The following is an 18,372-nucleotide window of genomic DNA, read 5'->3' on the forward strand; positions in this document are numbered from 1 at the left end:
AAATCTCTAGTTTTAATGAGAGACATGGCACATCATAAATAAAAACATTCAAATTGAGAATATTGCTTTGCTAACAAATATTTTAAAAAGGGTGTGTGTATGCAAAAAAAGAGGAAAAAAACCTCTGGTCAAAAAATACATCACAAAAAGGTCATTATAAACATCTTAGATAAGCATTTTAGAAGTTGCATTTAAAAAAACGCTTTTTAGCAATATGATTATTTTAATGATAAGTAGATCACACAGATTGAAAATATTATTGATTTAAGAACAGTTTTAATGGTGCTTAAATCTTGTTTTGAACCAATAATATTACACAAACATATTGATCCATATCTAGGCTTTAGTCAACAATGATAGGCCTGACAAGGAGGAGATATTCAGAATTAAAGATTAAAATGTTCATAATTTTCGTCTTTATAATTCCCAAGGCATATTGCAGTGGTAAGTACAGCATTATTAACAAAGAATTAGACTTTATTGACGACTGTACAGAATTTATATTGTCTGTTTCCTTAAATTTTGTATTTCCTGAAACTTTAAACTTGTTTATTTCTCTGCTTTATCATTAAATAAGCCACAAACCGATTATATTTAGCCTGGAATTCGTCATGTCGTCTTTACAGCCAGTCTCACCCTTTGTGAGTAACCCATTGTGGTTCAAAGGTCTCACGCTCTCAATCAAAATTTATGAGAATTTTGCCAATTACTTGTTAAAAACCAAAGCTTTAACAACAAGTGCTTTATAGTGCTTACATGTGAAGGGCTACAGAAAAAATACAAGTGAGTCAAAGCAGTAAAATCTAAGCCCTCTAAGCCCACTTTGCCACTTGCCACACTTTTAATTGATGAGACTGTTTATAAGCAGACTGAATCTCTATTAACCCTGTAACATAATACATGACTTTTAACGAAATATGACGCTAGAGAGATATTCTGTAAATTTCGAAATCATTTGCGTCAAAAAATCTGCATGCATAACCTGATTAATCTGACATAACATATCCCACGAAACACGACAGCAGCAAGACGATTTGAAAGTCGTCTTTGATATGTGGATTTTTTTTATTTCGACCTTCTTTCACCTGCATGATTCTTGAAATAATAACCAAAAAATTCTGGGATTTTCAAAATAGGATCTGTCTTTTTTGTGCTGTCAATATCACCAGAGGTACATGAGCATTTTGTTCATATTTAATTTTTCTTAATAAAACCAAATTTATCTAAATCTGAACAACATTAAACATATCTCGGGTTATATTGAGACTTGAGAGCACACACAAGGCAGACTACATTTTGGAAATGCCAAGACTAGGATATTTTGTGACTATTAACTCTAGAATTTTACTTCTAAACTAGGGTTTGCAAATTAATGCCGTTAACTATTTTAAAAACCAAAGACGACACTCAAGACGTCTTGTTATACTGTCATGTTTCGTGAATCGTGCACTGTGGACTAAGCCAGTGGGGTCGGTCAAATAGTCTTAGGATTAGGCCGGGTACTGTAAACAGTCTGAACTAGCCATGGTAGTTGTCATAGTTAGCCCTCCGACGGGACTATGCCAAGAAAATTGACCCATGTCGTACGTTAGTCTGGTTAGGACGACGTACTTTACAGAATAAGGTCAAGAACCGGGCTACCAAAGGATCGGGTCAGTACACACTGTTATCTGGCAGGCCGGTACAAACTGGGCAGGTCCTGTTCGAATTCAAAGTTACTAAAGCACAGAGTGCGAGGGACTTATTTTATGTGCATCCGAAATTTATAACGATATGTAGAAATTCGTTCAGAATAAGACAATTTTGGTGAAAAGTCATAATCTTAACTAATTTCTCTTTATATCATGTAACACTGATTATATAAAAAAGTCAGACGACATTGAAAAGTACATACCATAGGGAAATTTTGTGATAATTGTTTGAAAATCATGCAATGGCAGTGGCGCTACTAGGGTTTTTGCAGACTAAGAAAACAGCGATAAGCCCCTTTCCGACAATCGAAGACAGAGGGACTTTGATTAGGGTTTCAAAATTTTCGTTCAATCTCTTTCGCGAAAACTTTGCCAAAATTTTTGCACAACCTTGACGTTGAAAAAGTGAAGAAGTTTCAGCGTTATAATGCAAGACGTTTTTAGGTNAGTTAACGATTTTTAGGTTGTCATTAAAGTCGTATTCCTTGTGCGTAACCCTGTATATTCAAGATTCAACAAATGCAGATTATCACTGATAAACAACTTATTTTATCAGTTTTCATACATACAATTTTTAATTAAATCAGTTCAATAGATTTAATAAAATCAGTTTAATAGTTTTTAAAAAATCAGTTCAATAGTTTTAATAAAATCAGTTCAATAGATTTAATAAAATCAGTTCAATAGTTTTAATAAAATAAGTTAAATAGTTTTAATAAAATCAGTTTAAGTTTTAATGAAATCAGTTCAATAGATTTAATAAAATCAGTTCACTAGTTTTAATAAAATCAGTTTAATAGTTTTAATAAAATCAGTTCAATAGTTTTAATAAAATCAGTTCAACAGATTTTAATAAAATCTACTCAACATAGTTAAAAAACAATCAATTCAATAGTTTTAAGAAAATCATTAAAAATATATTAGTATTTTTCACATAATTAGTTTAATTGCTTTTAATCAGTGTAAAATGAGGATCATTTTGCCTTTGCACTATAATTTTCACACACATTATTTGTCCTACACGTCATGCTGTCCTGCACATAATTTTTCACAAACTTCATATGTCCCGCACATAGTTTGTCCTACAATGCACATAATTTTTCCTTCACATAACATGTTCTACACAATTTTTGTCCTACACATGATTGTTCATACACTTCATATGTTCTACACATGAATTATGACACACATCATTTACATCATCTACAAATCATTTGTCCTACACATAATTTTTTTCTATACATAATTTTTCATAAACGTCATATATCCCACACATTATTTGTCCTGTACATAATTCTCTTGTACACAATTTGTCTTATACACCATTTTCAAAACACATCATGTGTCCTACAAGTCCTTTGCAAATTCATCATTTCACCTACCTATCATTTGTCCTTTAAATCATTTTTCCTGCACAACATTTGTCATGAACAAAGAATTCTTTGTACAGATTTTTGCTTAACCCTATTCCTGCTGGGGGGAGGGGGGGGTCAATTTACTGTATAAAATGCCTTTTTTTTGACGACGAAATGTGCACCCTTCAGAAGGTGGGTGGTGAGGATATTAAAGGTCGGAGAGTGTTAGGAATGCCAGAAACAAGCTTAACACATGTGATTTAATGGGAATCGATACCCATATTGTATACCATGCGCATAGAATAAACACAGAGTGGGGATGGGGTCTCTTTAAAAAACAGACGGTAGTTGGGGTAGTAAGGGTAGTTGCCATTCAGATTCAACTTCAAGGGTCAGGGTGGGGTCTCTCTAAAAAACAGTCGGTAGTTGGGGTAGTAAGGGTAGTTCTCATCCCATCCCATCCCATCGCATCCCATTCCATCCCATCGCATACAGATTTTTAAAATATAATTAATTCTTGCTTCTTTTACACATGAATGTGTACAATAATATTTTAGCTTTTTAAAGGGTGAAAACATGACATTGCCATCTAGGGGAAAAATAGCTTTGCCTGGTTTTCTGTGTGAAAGAACTAGCAGTTAAAAAAATAAATTTCCTCTTTACATTCCCCTTTCCTTTTCATTCCATCATCCCCCTTCCCTTTCTCCCTTTTCCTTAAAGGAAAAACATCACATTTTCACAAGAAAGGTTTTGATTTTCTCTATTTCTTACTTAATTTTTTTCCCTCTTAACCCTNAAAATCCACGAAATTTTTTGTGAAAATCCGCGAATTATTTTTGTTTTGTTTTACGATGTACACAAAGAGAACATGTTCACAATTAATTTAGGAGATGGGCGCGAAGCGCCCTCTAAGGCTAGAAAGAAGGGCGCGAAGCGCCTTGAATTTCTAGTTTATATATAGATAACTGGATTTTGCGATAAAAAATTCAATTCAAGAGCTTTCCAATGATGTATCATTTCTCATATTTGGACATCAAAAATGGGATTTAGAGGGGGGGTCAAATAACTCAGCAGAGATAGGGTTAACTATATTCTGATTGGGCTCTTTTTGTCTGACATTGATTTTCCATAAACCAACACAAATTATACCTCTAACTTTAATTTTTTGGGGAGAGTTTTAAAAATTTTAAAAGTACACTGGAAAAGTGTTGATTTTTCCTTTTGACAAATATTAACAATTAATATGTGACACATGTTATAATAGCAATTTTTCAATTTTATTAATACAAAACTTTTCATTTGTTTTGGAACACCAACCAGCCAATGTTATGAAGTTAAAAAAGCTAAAAATATTAAGCATTGTTTTAATTATAAAGAAAAAAACTAGGGGGATGGAGAGAGTGTGAATGCTGGCTAAACCCTGAGGACCCTGTGTGTGGAGTGGATGGAATAACATATCCCAATCGATGCATGGCGGACTGCACTTTGACAGACATAGAATGTGAAGGTGAATGCCCATGTGTGGAACAATGTTTCAATGAATGTCCGCCATGTAATATTGCTGTGTGTGGCATGGATGGAATATCTTATGAGAACCATTGTCATGCTGAGTGTAACCACACAACAGATGCATGCACAGGAAAATGTCCTTGCAATCCTGCAAATTGTGAGGATATTTTGGATCCTGTTTGTGGCAAAGATGGGATAACCTACAAGAATCCTTGTCAGGCCAGTAGTAGTTATGTTCTACAAGCTTGTAAAGGTCAATGTCCATGTAAAATATGTGATTGTCCAGAGACCTATACACCATGCTGTGGTACTGATGGAGTTACATATGACAACATATGCGAACTAGACTGTGCACAGGTATTCAATTTTAATCCATTTTAGAAGAAAACATTGAAATTTTTTCCGACCTCGTGATCAGAAAAAGATTGGCAATTAAAGCCATGAGACATTAAAAAAAAATATATATTATAGAGAGGAGGACATTGTATTGATTCCAAAGAGTTAAAATTGTGCTTCTAAGGTGGAACCAGAATGTGAGCAGGAATGCCCTTGTCCATCGAAATGTGAATGCACAGAAGAGCTGGCCCCAGTGTGCGGAGTAGATGGAGACACATATGAAAATGCATGCAAAGCTGCCTGCAGCAATACAGATATTGCTTGTGAGGGAGAATGTCCCTGTAAAACTTGCGAATGTCCAGAAATCTCAATATCCTGTATTGGTGATGGAGTTATCAAGTCCTTTCAATGTGAACTAGATTGTGGAAAGGTAACACTTTTGACAATGTTTAAATTGTATTGAAATATAAATCTAATAGTGGACTGCACATAAAAGGTTGATGCACTTAGGTTCCGGAGGGATGTGAGGAGGAGTGTCCATGTGATTGCACATTTGAGTGCCCAGATGTTAATGACCCAGTTTGTGGAGTAAATGGGGTCACTTATCCTAACAGTTGTAAGTCTGTTTGCGGGCAGGTACATATGCCATGTATTAAAAGATGAAAATATTTCAATTCAGTTTTAATTTTACTTAGGTTGACATTCAATGCCAACAAGAGTGTCCATGTCCAAAAAAATGTGATTGTAACAGTGCTCCAGATCTAGTTTGTGGAGTAAATGGTCTCACATATCAAAACTCTTGCAATGCTTTATGCAATGAAGTAGAAGTAGCATGTCAGGGGGAATGTCCCTGTAAAACTTGTGAATGTACAGAAATCTCACCACATTGTAAAGGTGACGGAGTCATCCAGCCTATTCTTTGTGAACAAAATTGTGCAGAGGTAACACTTCCAGCTATCTATTATTCAAACATAATCCCAATGGTGGACTACTATCTTTAAAATGGAAAATGTACTTAGGTTAAAGAGGGATGTGAGAAAGAGTGTCCATGCATCAGTACATGTGAGTGCACAGATGTAAATGAACCTGTTTGTGGAGTAAATGGTGTCACTTATCCTAATCATTGTGAGTCTGTTTGTGCACAGGTATATGAGTTATGAGTATTAACAATGAAGTTGATTCCATTGTAGGAAGAAATGTCATAATTACCAGTAATATGCTTAGGTAGAAGTTCAATGTCAACAAGAATGTCCATGTCCAGAGAAATGTATGTGCACAAGAATCTTTGACCCAGTTTGTGGAGCTGATGGTTTAACTTACTCAAATAAATGTGAGCTTGATTGTGCTAAGGTACCTTAATTTTCTTTTGAACTTTAATACATGTGTATTTGTTGCTTGCCAGTCTCTCTGTGTATAGGCGATTTTTGATAAAATGGTGAAACAGGCTGTGCCCAAATTTCTTGTTGCAACTTACATAACCCCAGGGAATGGTGTTTGATTGTTTTAGACAAAAACATTTAAACAAAAAATTGTTGACTTTTATCATTTTTAAAAATGATCCAAGTTAAAATTGAAAAATATGTGAACATGATTTACTAAGAAAAATGGCAACTTAAAGAGTACTAATTAACAGCTAAAATTATTACTAGAAAAGGGGCATGAAGCATTAAACAAGTCTAGTCTAATTATTTTTTGAAAATCTCCATGGTGGAATCTAGATTCAATTAATGAAGTTTGTTTTCCAGTTAGTAGAGATGTCAACGTTTTGATTTTTCAAGATTTTAGCTTTCGTTACGATAGTGTTCATCAAAAGTATAAACGTTTGAAACGTTACGTTGCATATTATGAAATTTTATGGCATAGAGTAATGTTACGTTATGAATTTTCAGCACTTGAATACCTTATACAACGTTAAGCTTTAGTAAATGTTAGTGAAAAAACAGTAAGCTCCGTTATGCTTTTGCATTTTCCGTTTTAAAAAACTTTCCCAACGTTGCGTTAAAGCTTATGTAATATAACCACATTTTTTTAACGTTCCACTTTCATGCAAGGTAAATATTTTAAGAGACCTTACGTTACACTTTCACTTGGGATATGATCTAAAAGATGACAAACGTTTTGCTTTAATAAAATGTCATTGGGGCATGGTTCTGTGCGTTGCAATGCATTTCAGTGCAAAGAATATTTTTGTTAACGTTACGTTTTATCTTAACTTTTCCAATATAAACTCTTTTAATTACGTTTAGAAATTTTACTAAAATGCACCTTTGCTTACGTTACGATTTATCGAAACGTTATTGTGAAAACATTTTTGTTACACTTTTTTACAACTGACAATCAAAACTGTTTAATCGTTTCGTTTATAAGAAATATTTGAAAAAATGTTTTATACGTTGCGTTGTATTAAAATGTTCAAGCCTTAATGTTTCTTACGTTACACTTCATTAAAAATAATATTGTTTCTAAAGGAAAGCATTGCAAGATTTTTGCCGTGATAATTACATTGATACTTTAGTATTTTTCATCCTAAAACATGAACCATGGAAAAAAATGTTTACTCACCCTGTATGTAGCTGTTGTATTGTTAACCTTTGTATTGTTAATGTGTAGAAGAATATGTATTATGCAATATAAAGATGTTATAAAATTATTATTTTTAACGATTTTTAACTTTTGTGAATGAAAGTTTTTAGCAATAGACTTGTGTGTCTTAAAGGGACTAGAGACGTAATTTCAAGTGACCTTCCATTTATGGAGTGGCATGTCCAGCATACATTTACAAGATAGGAAAACGCTGCTATTTTTATATCATCAATCAGATAAAGGAATACACGTTACCATTGGGAATCGAGCATGGCCCTCTTTAAATGGAGGATGAAATATCATCGTGTATTCGACGTACTTAACAAATAGACATGTTTTGGGACACTTCATAAAATGAGTTAAAATTCGGCAAGGCAAACCACTTTTGCATGTGGATCAGTAGTTCTAAATTATTTTAGATTAGTTTAGGATTATTTTTTTCTTTTTTTACTCAATGCAAATTGACCCTTTTCTTCTATCAAACAGAATTCATATCTAAGGTCTACAACATTAGGTAGCAACGATATAGGGATTAGAAATATAAGTTTGTGAACAACTCAATTCCTGTAGACATTCTTATCTAACTGAAGTCATAGCTTGAAATATCAAAAGTATACAACACCAGCTTGCAAAGATGTAGAGATAAGAAAATTATAATATGTGGCGAATTTTTAGTTCTTTTTTTGTTTTGTTTTTATGTTACTTACAAAGTGAGTAAAAAAGTGGCATTAGTTTTAGTTTACAAACCATAATAAAAATGTTTTCAGAGTTCATGTTTGGGGTTAAAAAATATAAAATGTAGTAAGACAAGTGCTAAATTTTTTTTTTACACCTACAACGCGAAATAGAAGTATTAAACATTTTTTCTTTCTTGTTTTTAAAAAACGATTAAAAAATCAGTTTTTTATTCTATTCTAAAGTTTCATAAAACTCTACTGATGAATAAAACATAACACGCATTTTCCAATTGATAAAATATTTTTGCATTTCAGTATATACATTTCTAAATTTTTCAACCTAAAACATGAACCATGCCAACTGAAGTTATGATTTCAAGTAGTCAAATAAACATGAAATCCAGCAATTGTGTCTTTTCACAGACCCGTTCCACTTAATAAGTTGAGTTTTTTGCTAATAGTAAATCATTTGCTTTATAACAGAAAATGCATATGTAAAATTTCTTAATGTCGTCTTCCTTTTCCAGAGTTTTAGTGGGTTTCATCAAACAATGGCAAATCAAAAACCTTTAATGTTCAAGAAACATTTATAAGATTTGAATTTTCACTAATAGCATGTTACAAAAAAACTCGTTTATACACTTTGGAAAGGAACTTTTTTTTCAAATTTACTAATCCCTATATCTTTCCAACCCGATGGTTTAAACCTTGTATATTTCAATATTAATGGTCTACGACATCGGATTGAAAAGATATAGTAAATGAAAATTAGAGTTTGTGGCATAAACTCATTTCCTTTAAACTTGAAATGAAAAACCATTAGTCTTTGCTGTCATAATCATCAGTCGAATGGCAGAATTATTGTTTCACTTTTGAAGTTAAAACTCAGTCCTCATAGTCTATCGTTTTATTAACAACATTTTCATCCGAAATATATCTAACGTTAGACTAATCAATTTAGTATTTAGGGAAAGGTTATGGAACGTTTAGATTTACAGAATTACATTTTTTAAATGTTTTATGTTACATTAATAAAATTTTACTCTGTAGAAAAAAATTTTGTTTCCTGATTATTAAAATAATAACCCATTTCTGAAACGTTAAATTTTTCATTATACTGTAAGGGAAAACGTTTAAAAACGTTTTCATTAACAGTAATGCATTTTTTAGTTATACAACGTTACACTTTTTATAAGTTGAACTTTGAAATAGAAATCCTTTCGTTACAATATTTAATCAAATTAAAATTAATTTTTCAAACGTTAGACTTTCAAGCTCCCCATGGAAACAAAACATTTCTTCACGTTATGGTCAAAAAAGTTGTAGATATTAGAAAAATAATGTTACATTACCACAAAACGCTAACGTTGGGGGTATGTTCCTCTAACGTTAACGTTTAACGTCAACGTTAGGTATGAGCTCCTCTAACGTTAACGTTTAACATTCACGTTATATAGAATATATCCAAACGATACACATTATTGTAACATAACGTACAAAAACGTACATTTTACGTTACGTTACACTATCGTTGACATCTCTACCAATTAGGTCCCACTGGAATGTGAAGAAGAATGTCCATGCCCAAATGGTTGTATTTGTACTGAAGAGTTCAATCCAATTTGTGGTGTAGATAGAAGAAACTATGACAACCCTTGTAAAGCACAATGTCACAATATAGAAGAAGCCTGTAAGGGAGAATGTCCTTGCAAGAATAACTGTTCATGTCCAGATTTATATCTCCCATGTTGTGGTCTAGATGGCGTGACATATAAAAATTTATGTGAGATTGAGTGTGCTCAGGTATCCTAAACAATTCTTCCAATTTGACATATTTGGGTTTAATTTTTGAGTTAAAAATATTCTGGTTAAAAAATTTATTTTTTTAGGTGGAATTAGAATGTGAGGGAGAGTGTCCTTGCAACACAGTTCTATGTACCTGTGGAAATGATTGGAACCCTGTTTGCGGTATTGATGGGGTTACTTATGAGAATCCTTGTGAAGCAAAATGCAAAAATGTATCGGAAGAATGTGCTGGGGAATGTCCCTGCTGTGATTGCCCTGGAAACTATGATCCAGTTTGTGGGGTCAATGGAGATACTTTTAGAAATAAATGTGAAGCTGACTGCTCCCAGGTAAACTTTACAAATTTGCAATAATTCAGAACAATAGAAAATAACCTAAATAATCAGAGCTAAAAAATCTTGAATTAGATACCCTTTATCCTTAATGCTATATATTGATATCCACTATGGACACTTTTGATTGTCTGCTTAATCCTCTCTTTTGGAAATCCCTGTACAAGCACAACCATTGAGAGTTCTACCATTCAAGCATTAATCTTGGTATCTGAAATGTCAAGCTCTGAATATTTGGTTTTTTCTTACTTCAAACCATACTTTTTTACAATGATATCACAATTCTAGGTTGAAATACAATGTAATGGAGAATGTCCTTGCCAACTGTCCTGTAACTGCACTAATGAATGGAACCCTGTCTGTGGAAAGGATGGATATACCTATGAAAACTCTTGCGAAGCTGCATGTTACAATGCAGAGGAAGCCTGTAAGGGTGAGTGTCCATGCAATAAATGTTCATGTCCAGATATCTATACACCATGTTGTGGTCGCGATGGTGTAACTTATTCCAACATCTGTGAACTTGATTGCGCCCAGGTATGTAAACTATGAATTTTCATTGAAATAAATCTTTAATGGATGAAAATAAAGATAAATTTGGAACAAAGTTAATGTTAATTATAGTACCATAAGTCATAATCAGGTTTATTATTTTGGTCATTAATAAGATTTTTCATATTTTTCATATTTTCAATGAAGATCTTGTTGTTGAAAATAGAGGTATTACATTCAGGAAATTAAAAAAATGTCCTAGGTTGAAATGCAATGTGAAGAAGAATGCCCTTGCCCTGCTGAAGAGTGTTATTGCAATGAAGATCCACTGATTGTTGTTGATTATATTTACGACCCAGTTTGTGGCTTAGATGGTCAAACTTATGGACATCTCTGTTTAGCTAAATGTCAAAACATGGAAGTTACTTGTAAAGGGGAATGTCCCTGTGAAGGAGATAAATGTATTTGCACTCCTGAACACAAGTGGATCCCAACCGCAGAGAATGAATTCTCTGATCCAGTATGTGGGATGGATGGGGTGACTTATGTACATCAATGTGCAGCTAAATGTAAACATATAGGAGAGAGTTGCAAAGGAGAATGCCCCTGTGAAACAGTGTCTTGTGAGTGTTCCCAAGAATGGAACCCAGTATGTGGAGTAGATGGTATGACATATGGAAACTCTTGCGAAGCCAAGTGTAAGGGAATTCCACAGCGATGTATTGGAGAATGTCCATGTAAGACACCATGCATTTGTCCTGCAGTACATGACCCTATCTGTGGAGGAGATGGAGTTACATATGGAAATCCTTGTAATGCGAGATGTAATAATGTAAGTGAGGCATGTAGAGGAGAGTGTCCTTGTAAACCACCATGCATCTGTACAGCAGAATATGCTCCTGTATGTGGTGTAAATGGTAAGACCTATGATAATGGATGCAGTGCAAAATGTGAGAAAGTAGAGGAAAAGTGCAAAGGGGAATGTCCATGCAAACCACCTTGTATTTGCACAGAAGAGTACTTCCCTGTATGTGGTGAAGATGGAAAAACATATGATAACCGTTGCACTGCAAATTGCGAACATGTAATAATTGCATGCAATGGAGAATGCCCTTGTAAACCTCCATGCATATGTACAGAAGAATATGATCCTGTTTGTGGTGTAAATGGTAAGACCTATGATAATGCATGCATTGCTAAATGTGAGGATGTAGAGGAAAAATGCAAAGGGGAATGTCCATGCAAACCCCCTTGTATATGTTCAGAGGAGTACTACCCTGTATGTGGTGAAGATGGAAAGACCTATGATAATCTCTGTCGTGCAAGATGTGAAGATGTGAATTTCAAATGTGATGGTAAATGTCCCTGCAAACCACCTTGTAACTGTACCAAAATATATGCTCCAGTATGTGGGGTTGATGGGAAGACATACCAAAATAGATGCACTGCAAAATGTGATAATGTAGAGGAACAATGTGAAGGAGGATGTCCATGCAAACCCCCTTGTATCTGCACAGAAGAATATGCTCCTGTATGTGGGGTTGATGGGAAGACATACCCAAATGCATGCAGAGCAAAATGTGAAGAAGTGAAGGAAGAATGTGAAGGGGAATGTCCATGCAAACCACCTTGTAGCTGTACAAAAATATATGCTCCAGTATGTGGGGTTGATGGGAAAACATACCAAAATGGATGTATTGGAAAATGTGAGAATGTAATGAAAGAATGTGAAGGAGAATGTCCATGCAAAACCCCTTGTATCTGCAGAGACAAATATGCTCCTGTATGTGGGGTTGATGGAAAGACATACCGAAATGCATGCACAGCAAAATGTGAAGAAGTGGAGGTAGAATGTGAAGGAGAATGTCCATGCAAACCCCCATGTATATGCACAGACGAATATGCTCCTGTCTGTGGTGTTAATGGAAAAACCTTTTCAAATCCATGCTTTGCTAAATGTGAAAATGTAGATGAAGAATGTAAAGGGGAATGCCCATGCAAAACACCTTGTAAATGTATGTCAGTATATAGCCCAATTTGTGGGGTTGATGGAAAGACATATGATAATTCTTGTCTTGCAAGATGTAAAAATGTGGAAAGACAATGTAAAGGTAAATGTCCTTGTCCAATTTTAGAATGTATTTGTACACTTGAGTATGACCCTATTTGTGGTATTAATGGGATGACATATGGTAACCCATGTCAGGCTGCATGTGCAAAGGTTGGAGAGGACTGCAAAGGAGAATGTCCATGCAAGCGAAAATGTGTTTGCTCCAATGAATGGAACCCTATTTGCGGAGTGGATAGAATTACTTATAAAAACTCTTGTGAAGCAAAATGTAAAAACATTGAAGAAGAATGCAAAGGTGAATGTCCTTGCAAAAAATGTGCTTGTGAAGAATTATTTAACCCAGTTTGTGGAGTTGATGGCTTTACCTATCCAAATATCTGTGAGATAAATTGTGCAAAGGTAAGTCTTGCTTTACATAACTTAATTTAATGAACATGATTATTAAACTCTGTGACTTTATATCTAATTATCTGATCAGGTTGGCCTTAAATGTGAGGGGACATGCCCATGCAAGGTTGATTCTTGTATTTGCCCTAATGAAAGGAATCCTGTTTGCGGAGTTGATGGAGTTACTTACCCTAATCTCTGTCAAGCAAATTGTAATAATGTAGCAGAAGAATGTAAGGGGGCTTGTCCTTGTGAAAATCAATGTATTTGCACCTTTGAGTATGATCCTGTATGTGGAGTAGATAAAATAACATATTCCAATCCGTGCAATGCAAACTGTAGTAATACCTTATTAGCATGCAAAGGGGAATGTCCTTGTAAACAAGAACCATGTATTTGCACTCTTGAGTATGACCCTGTTTGTGGTTCTGATGGGAACACCTATGGAAATCTGTGTCAAGCAAGATGTAGTCACACAGACCAAGCATGCAAAGGAGAATGTCCATGCCAAAATGGATTTTGTGAATGCCCTCCCTGTAAAATTCCAGTATGTGGTACTGATGGAGTAACATACTACAATCTCTGTTTTGCTCAATGCAACCACACAGAAGAAGCTTGCACTGGAGAATGCCCATGCAAACCTAAATTTTGTATTTGCAATAATGAGTCCAACCCTGTTTGTGGAATAGATGGAGCTACTTATGACAATTCTTGTCAGGCTGAATGTCACAACATTTTAGTCGCCTGTGAAGGGAATTGCCCTTGTAAAAGTCAATGTTCATGCCCAAAGGAGTACCAACCTGTTTGCAGTGTTGATGGGACAACCTATGCTAGTAAGTGTAATGCAAATTGTGCATCTGTTGTAGTCCAGTGTGAAGGAGAATGTCCCTGTCAGCCTGATCCTTGTATATCTACCTTTGAGTATGCTCCTGTTTGTGGCAATGATGGAATAACATACACAAACCCAAGTCAAGCTAAATGCAACAATACTGAAGCTGCATGTGAGGGTCATTGCCCTTGTTGCAATTGCCCCTTGGAGTTAATCTATGCACCTGTTTGTGGGGTGGACGGTGTGACCTACAGAAGTGAATGTGAAGCAAAGTGCAGAAATGTTCCCAAAAGATGCAAAGGGGAATGCCCTTGCAACTGTAACTGCTCGGATCATTATACTCCTGTTTGTGGGAAAAATGGATTGACTTATGACAATTACTGTACAGCTAAATGTAAAAGAAGTCCAGTTTTGTGTAAGGGGAAATGTCCTTGTCCTTGAGATGGGTTCTATGTATTTCTTTTTTATAGGGCATTCTGTCACTCAAATACTAGATTTTGGCATGTTGCCCATGAAAAAAAATGTAATATTAAAAAAAAAAAATTTGAAAAAAATAAATAAAAAAATACAAAAATTTAGTGTATGTCACCCTCAGACTACCCATAAGAATCCACAAAAAAAATTTCAGCCCATTCAGTCCAGCCCTTTGGGCTTGGCCAGCCAGAGGGAACATATATATTAATGTCTTGTTTTATTATCATATCAAATCAAATCAAATACATATTTTTGTCCCAAGCTTACATTACATATGGAATAAAATATTTATAAAGCATATTTATGAAAACTTGAGACGGGGAGGCATTGATAGCCAGGGGCTGTTTATCATGCTGCTCATGGGATGGAGGGAGCTTGAGCTACTGGAGAGGATACAGTTCATACACGTACAGGAAACTTTCAAGGAGAGGTCGGGTATAGGGTTTCCATCGGAATTCCGGGTTACAGTTAAAATACGGAAATGATCTGAAAATTTTTTCCATTTCCAGTATGGAAAAGGTTCTGGAAATACGGAATTCTGGAACAATTTTTTTATGTAAATCGGAAATTTCCGGGACGTTTTTCTGGAATTACGGAACTTTATGGAATAGTGTTCCGGAAAATTCCAGTTTACGGAATAGTGTTCCGAAAAATTCAGGTTTAAAGAACAATTGTTCTGGAATTTTCTGGAAAACGTTGAAGACATCTTAAAATTATGTAAAAGATAAATCAAGTAAGTAATACTGTCTACAGAATAATAGAATGTGCGCCTGGTGTAGCTGTATTTAAAGTAAGACTACTGTGAATTATCATGAAATAACATAAATCCTGACTGCCATGTCTCAAAATAATTTCCTCTACAGAAAACTGTGGAGATGCAGACGACATGTATAGCAATCCTTGAGTCTAATTGATGTTGTTATAAAGCAAATAGGTTAAATAGTAACTTATAAAATCACTTTTAAATTGGTCTGTATACAGTATCGTATATACTACATAATTGCCCTGTCTCATGTTCATTGAACTATTTAGAGTCATAATTTAAGTCTAAAAGTCGTCCTCCTATTCCAGAGTTTTCTGGTTCTCACTCTATATATATACTTTGCTTGTCTGTTTGTTTGTCTTTTTGTATCCAATAAACGTCCAACAGCTGAACCGACCGAGCCCAACATTTGTGAGGCAACTCCCATGGCCCAAGTTAAAAATTTATGCGGGAAAAAACGTTGCAGTTTATTATTTTTTAATTCACCAGTTTAAAGCCTAGTTTTTATAAACTGTTATTTATATAGTTTATTTCCTCCCATCCTGAGGGGGAGGGGGGGCATAAGCCTATCCGATGACCCTCTCGAAAAATAAAAACTGACTTGTCAAAAAATATTGTGGGGAAAGTGAAAACTGTAACTGTAAAATAGTCATGATGAACTATAGTGAAATATTTGTGTATATATAATTGTAGAACTAAATGTGTATTTAATGTATTGTAACCATCCCCAACCTCCCTCCCTGCTGAGGATGAGTATAGAGCATGGAAAATTCTTCAGGACAAATCAACCCAAACCTGGCCCCCCTCCCCCAGCTCCAGCTGCCTTATCTAGTGTTGCCCCCTACAGGGGTTGACCAGCCAGCTAGCCCCAGGATTAAGAATTGGCAGGATCTGGGTTCAGAACACAGAGAGGGAAAGAAAAAGAAGCCAGTTGTGCGCCAGCTCTCACAAGGAGAGGATGCTGACATTCGACAACTCCCCACAGTGGTAAGAAGCAGTTAGTCCAAAGGAATAGAAACTGCTTGGACGGATTGGAGCTGTGGGAAAACAACATGCTGAAGGAGACCAAAACAAAGATGGTGCCAGAAGAGATATTCTGCCTGAGGGGATATGTTGCCTGAGGAGATATGTTGCCTGAGGAGATACCATGTTGAAGGTATCTAGCCAAGGAGTATCTAGCCAAGGAGTATCTAGCCAAGGAGTATCCAGCCAAGGAGTATCCGGCCATAGGAGTAACCCATCACTGAGTGCCAAATCTGTGTCTCTTGACTTTAGTTATTTATCACTCCATTTTGTTTCTTTTTAATATAGATGTTCAACTACTTTGTTCTATTATTGGTGTGTGCCTTGAAGACTACTAGAGTATTGTTACCCGCCTTTGGGGGTATCCTTTCAAATATAACAGTATTTCTATTTTAACATTGCTTTCTATGTCTAACATTGTGTTAAAATTTCCTGTTTACGAAATGGAAACTGGAAATTTTAAGGTTTATGGCACGTAAACCGGAATTATCCTGGAATTTTGGTTTACGCAACAAATTTCCTGATTATTCCATTTCCAAAATGGAAATTTTTTTCCCAAAAAAGGAAACACTAGTGGGGTACCTTCTTTCTCAGGGTGGAACACATAAAAATAAATGTGAGTTAAAGGGAGGAGCAAGAATTACAAAATAGTTTTTCACATTGAAAATCTTTGAGATTATCAAGAAGTTTGGCTTTAACGATTTTTTAAAAATGGATTTTGAGCTATTTCTTTAAATTCAGATGAAAGAAAATTCCAAGCAGTGGGAAATGAGCAAAAAGGAAATCGTCTAAGAAATTCTGCTCTTACTCACGGCACATAAAAGTCATATAAATTTCTCATAAAATAAAGGTTTCCATAAACTGTAGCATTTCTTACAAATAATTCATCAAAAAAACTAGGCGATAGAGAATGATTGAACAAATGCTTAAATTGAAGTGTTTGCTGTAAGATCAGCTCAGGTAAAGGTGGAATACCTGTGCTATAAAATAAAAGCTGTGTATGAGCATTATATTTAGACTTGGTTATCAATCTAATAGCTAATTTTTGTTTCTTAAATAAAAGATTTACATTTTTCTGGCTAGTATATAGATGTTATGTAGAAGATTAAGACTTCATTACACTTCCATTTAACATAAAGACTATACATTTTACCTCACAACAAAGATACATTTATATTTTGTGAAATTATTCTGTCTATCTTTCTTCAACTTCTTGTATTTTCATTTCTATTCATTTTCTTTAAATCTGACTAAAAATGTAATTTAAGTGACCCATGGTTGATAGAGTAGCTTGCTTGATTTTCAAACGTACTCTTGAAAGCTTTTTGTAATTAGATGTTCCTGTTCATGTTTGTGTGTTTAAAAACTGATTAGTTTTATTTGAGGTTTTTAATTGAATGTGCCCTGTGGAATTAATTCTTAAGAAATTATTAAAATAACACTTTTTGAGCTTAAAAAACCTTTTATATTCTTCAAGTTTCTTTTTGTAGAAATTTCATACGTTTTAACATAAATGCTGTTGGATGCACTGAAAATATATTTTTAACTAATATAAATGTATGTATATTGTATACATATTTAAAGGCATATATTCTAATGATTTAACAAAAGTTTCGTTCTTCACATTTATATTTTGACAAGAAAGTCATTTAATAAAGCTTTTTAAAATCTAAATAAAAAATTGCAGCAAACGAAATCTTTTGAGAAAAAATGCGAAAATTTTGGTTTGTATTTTGCAAACTTTTTACAAAATTTTGCATTATTTCGCGAAAATGAAAGAAGCAAAAATGCAAAAATGAAGCAAAATTTTGTGAAAAAAATCCATAGGAGTAGAAGCTGTATTTAGACTTTTTTTTATTAATTTTCGCAAAAAAGCTGCTTTTTTAATCCAAATTCTTTTGCAAAATTTTTGCATTTCTTATTTCGTGAAAATTTTTCATTTTTTCCTGAAACAGTTTGAAACAAAATTTTGCGAAAAAGAGAAAAATTTTGCATTTTTCGCAAGTGAAATGATTTTTCCTTTTCGCTGCAATCCCTATCTGTA

General features: G+C 34.3%; 1 protein-coding gene across 1 annotated transcript; it reads left to right on the forward strand.

Moving 5' to 3' along the window:
• Positions 1-340: 340 nt before the first annotated feature.
• Positions 341-14,842, forward strand: LOC111711211 (balbiani ring protein 3). The gene is made up of 12 exons (XM_023485498.1): positions 341-444; positions 4,434-4,912; positions 5,076-5,321; positions 5,402-5,527; positions 5,587-5,832; positions 5,911-6,036; positions 6,116-6,241; positions 9,703-9,954; positions 10,041-10,286; positions 10,578-10,826; positions 11,044-13,251; positions 13,331-14,842. Exons 1-12 carry the CDS (start codon positions 354-356, stop codon positions 14,507-14,509), a joined length of 5,574 nt encoding a protein of 1,857 aa, XP_023341266.1. The 5' UTR covers positions 341-353; the 3' UTR covers positions 14,510-14,842.
• Positions 14,843-18,372: the final 3,530 nt, after the last annotated feature.

Source organism: Eurytemora carolleeae, unplaced genomic scaffold (genome assembly GCF_000591075.1).
Source record: "Eurytemora carolleeae unplaced genomic scaffold, Eaff_2.0 scaffold1131, whole genome shotgun sequence".
Classification (NCBI taxonomy): Eukaryota; Metazoa; Arthropoda; class Copepoda; order Calanoida; family Temoridae; genus Eurytemora; species Eurytemora carolleeae.

What these genes read in the sequence shown, in the direction of transcription:
- LOC111711211 (XM_023485498.1), top strand. Translation starts at nt 354, where the DNA reads ATGATAGGCCTGACAAGGAGGAGATATTCAGAATTAAAGATTAAAATG. An exon ending in GCGAACTAGACTGTGCACAG is followed by an intron (nt 4,913 to 5,075) that starts GTATTCAATTTT and finishes TGTGCTTCTAAG; the next exon opens with GTGGAACCAGAATGTGAGCA. An exon ending in GTGAAGCTGACTGCTCCCAG is followed by an intron (nt 10,287 to 10,577) that starts GTAAACTTTACA and finishes TCACAATTCTAG; the next exon opens with GTTGAAATACAATGTAATGG.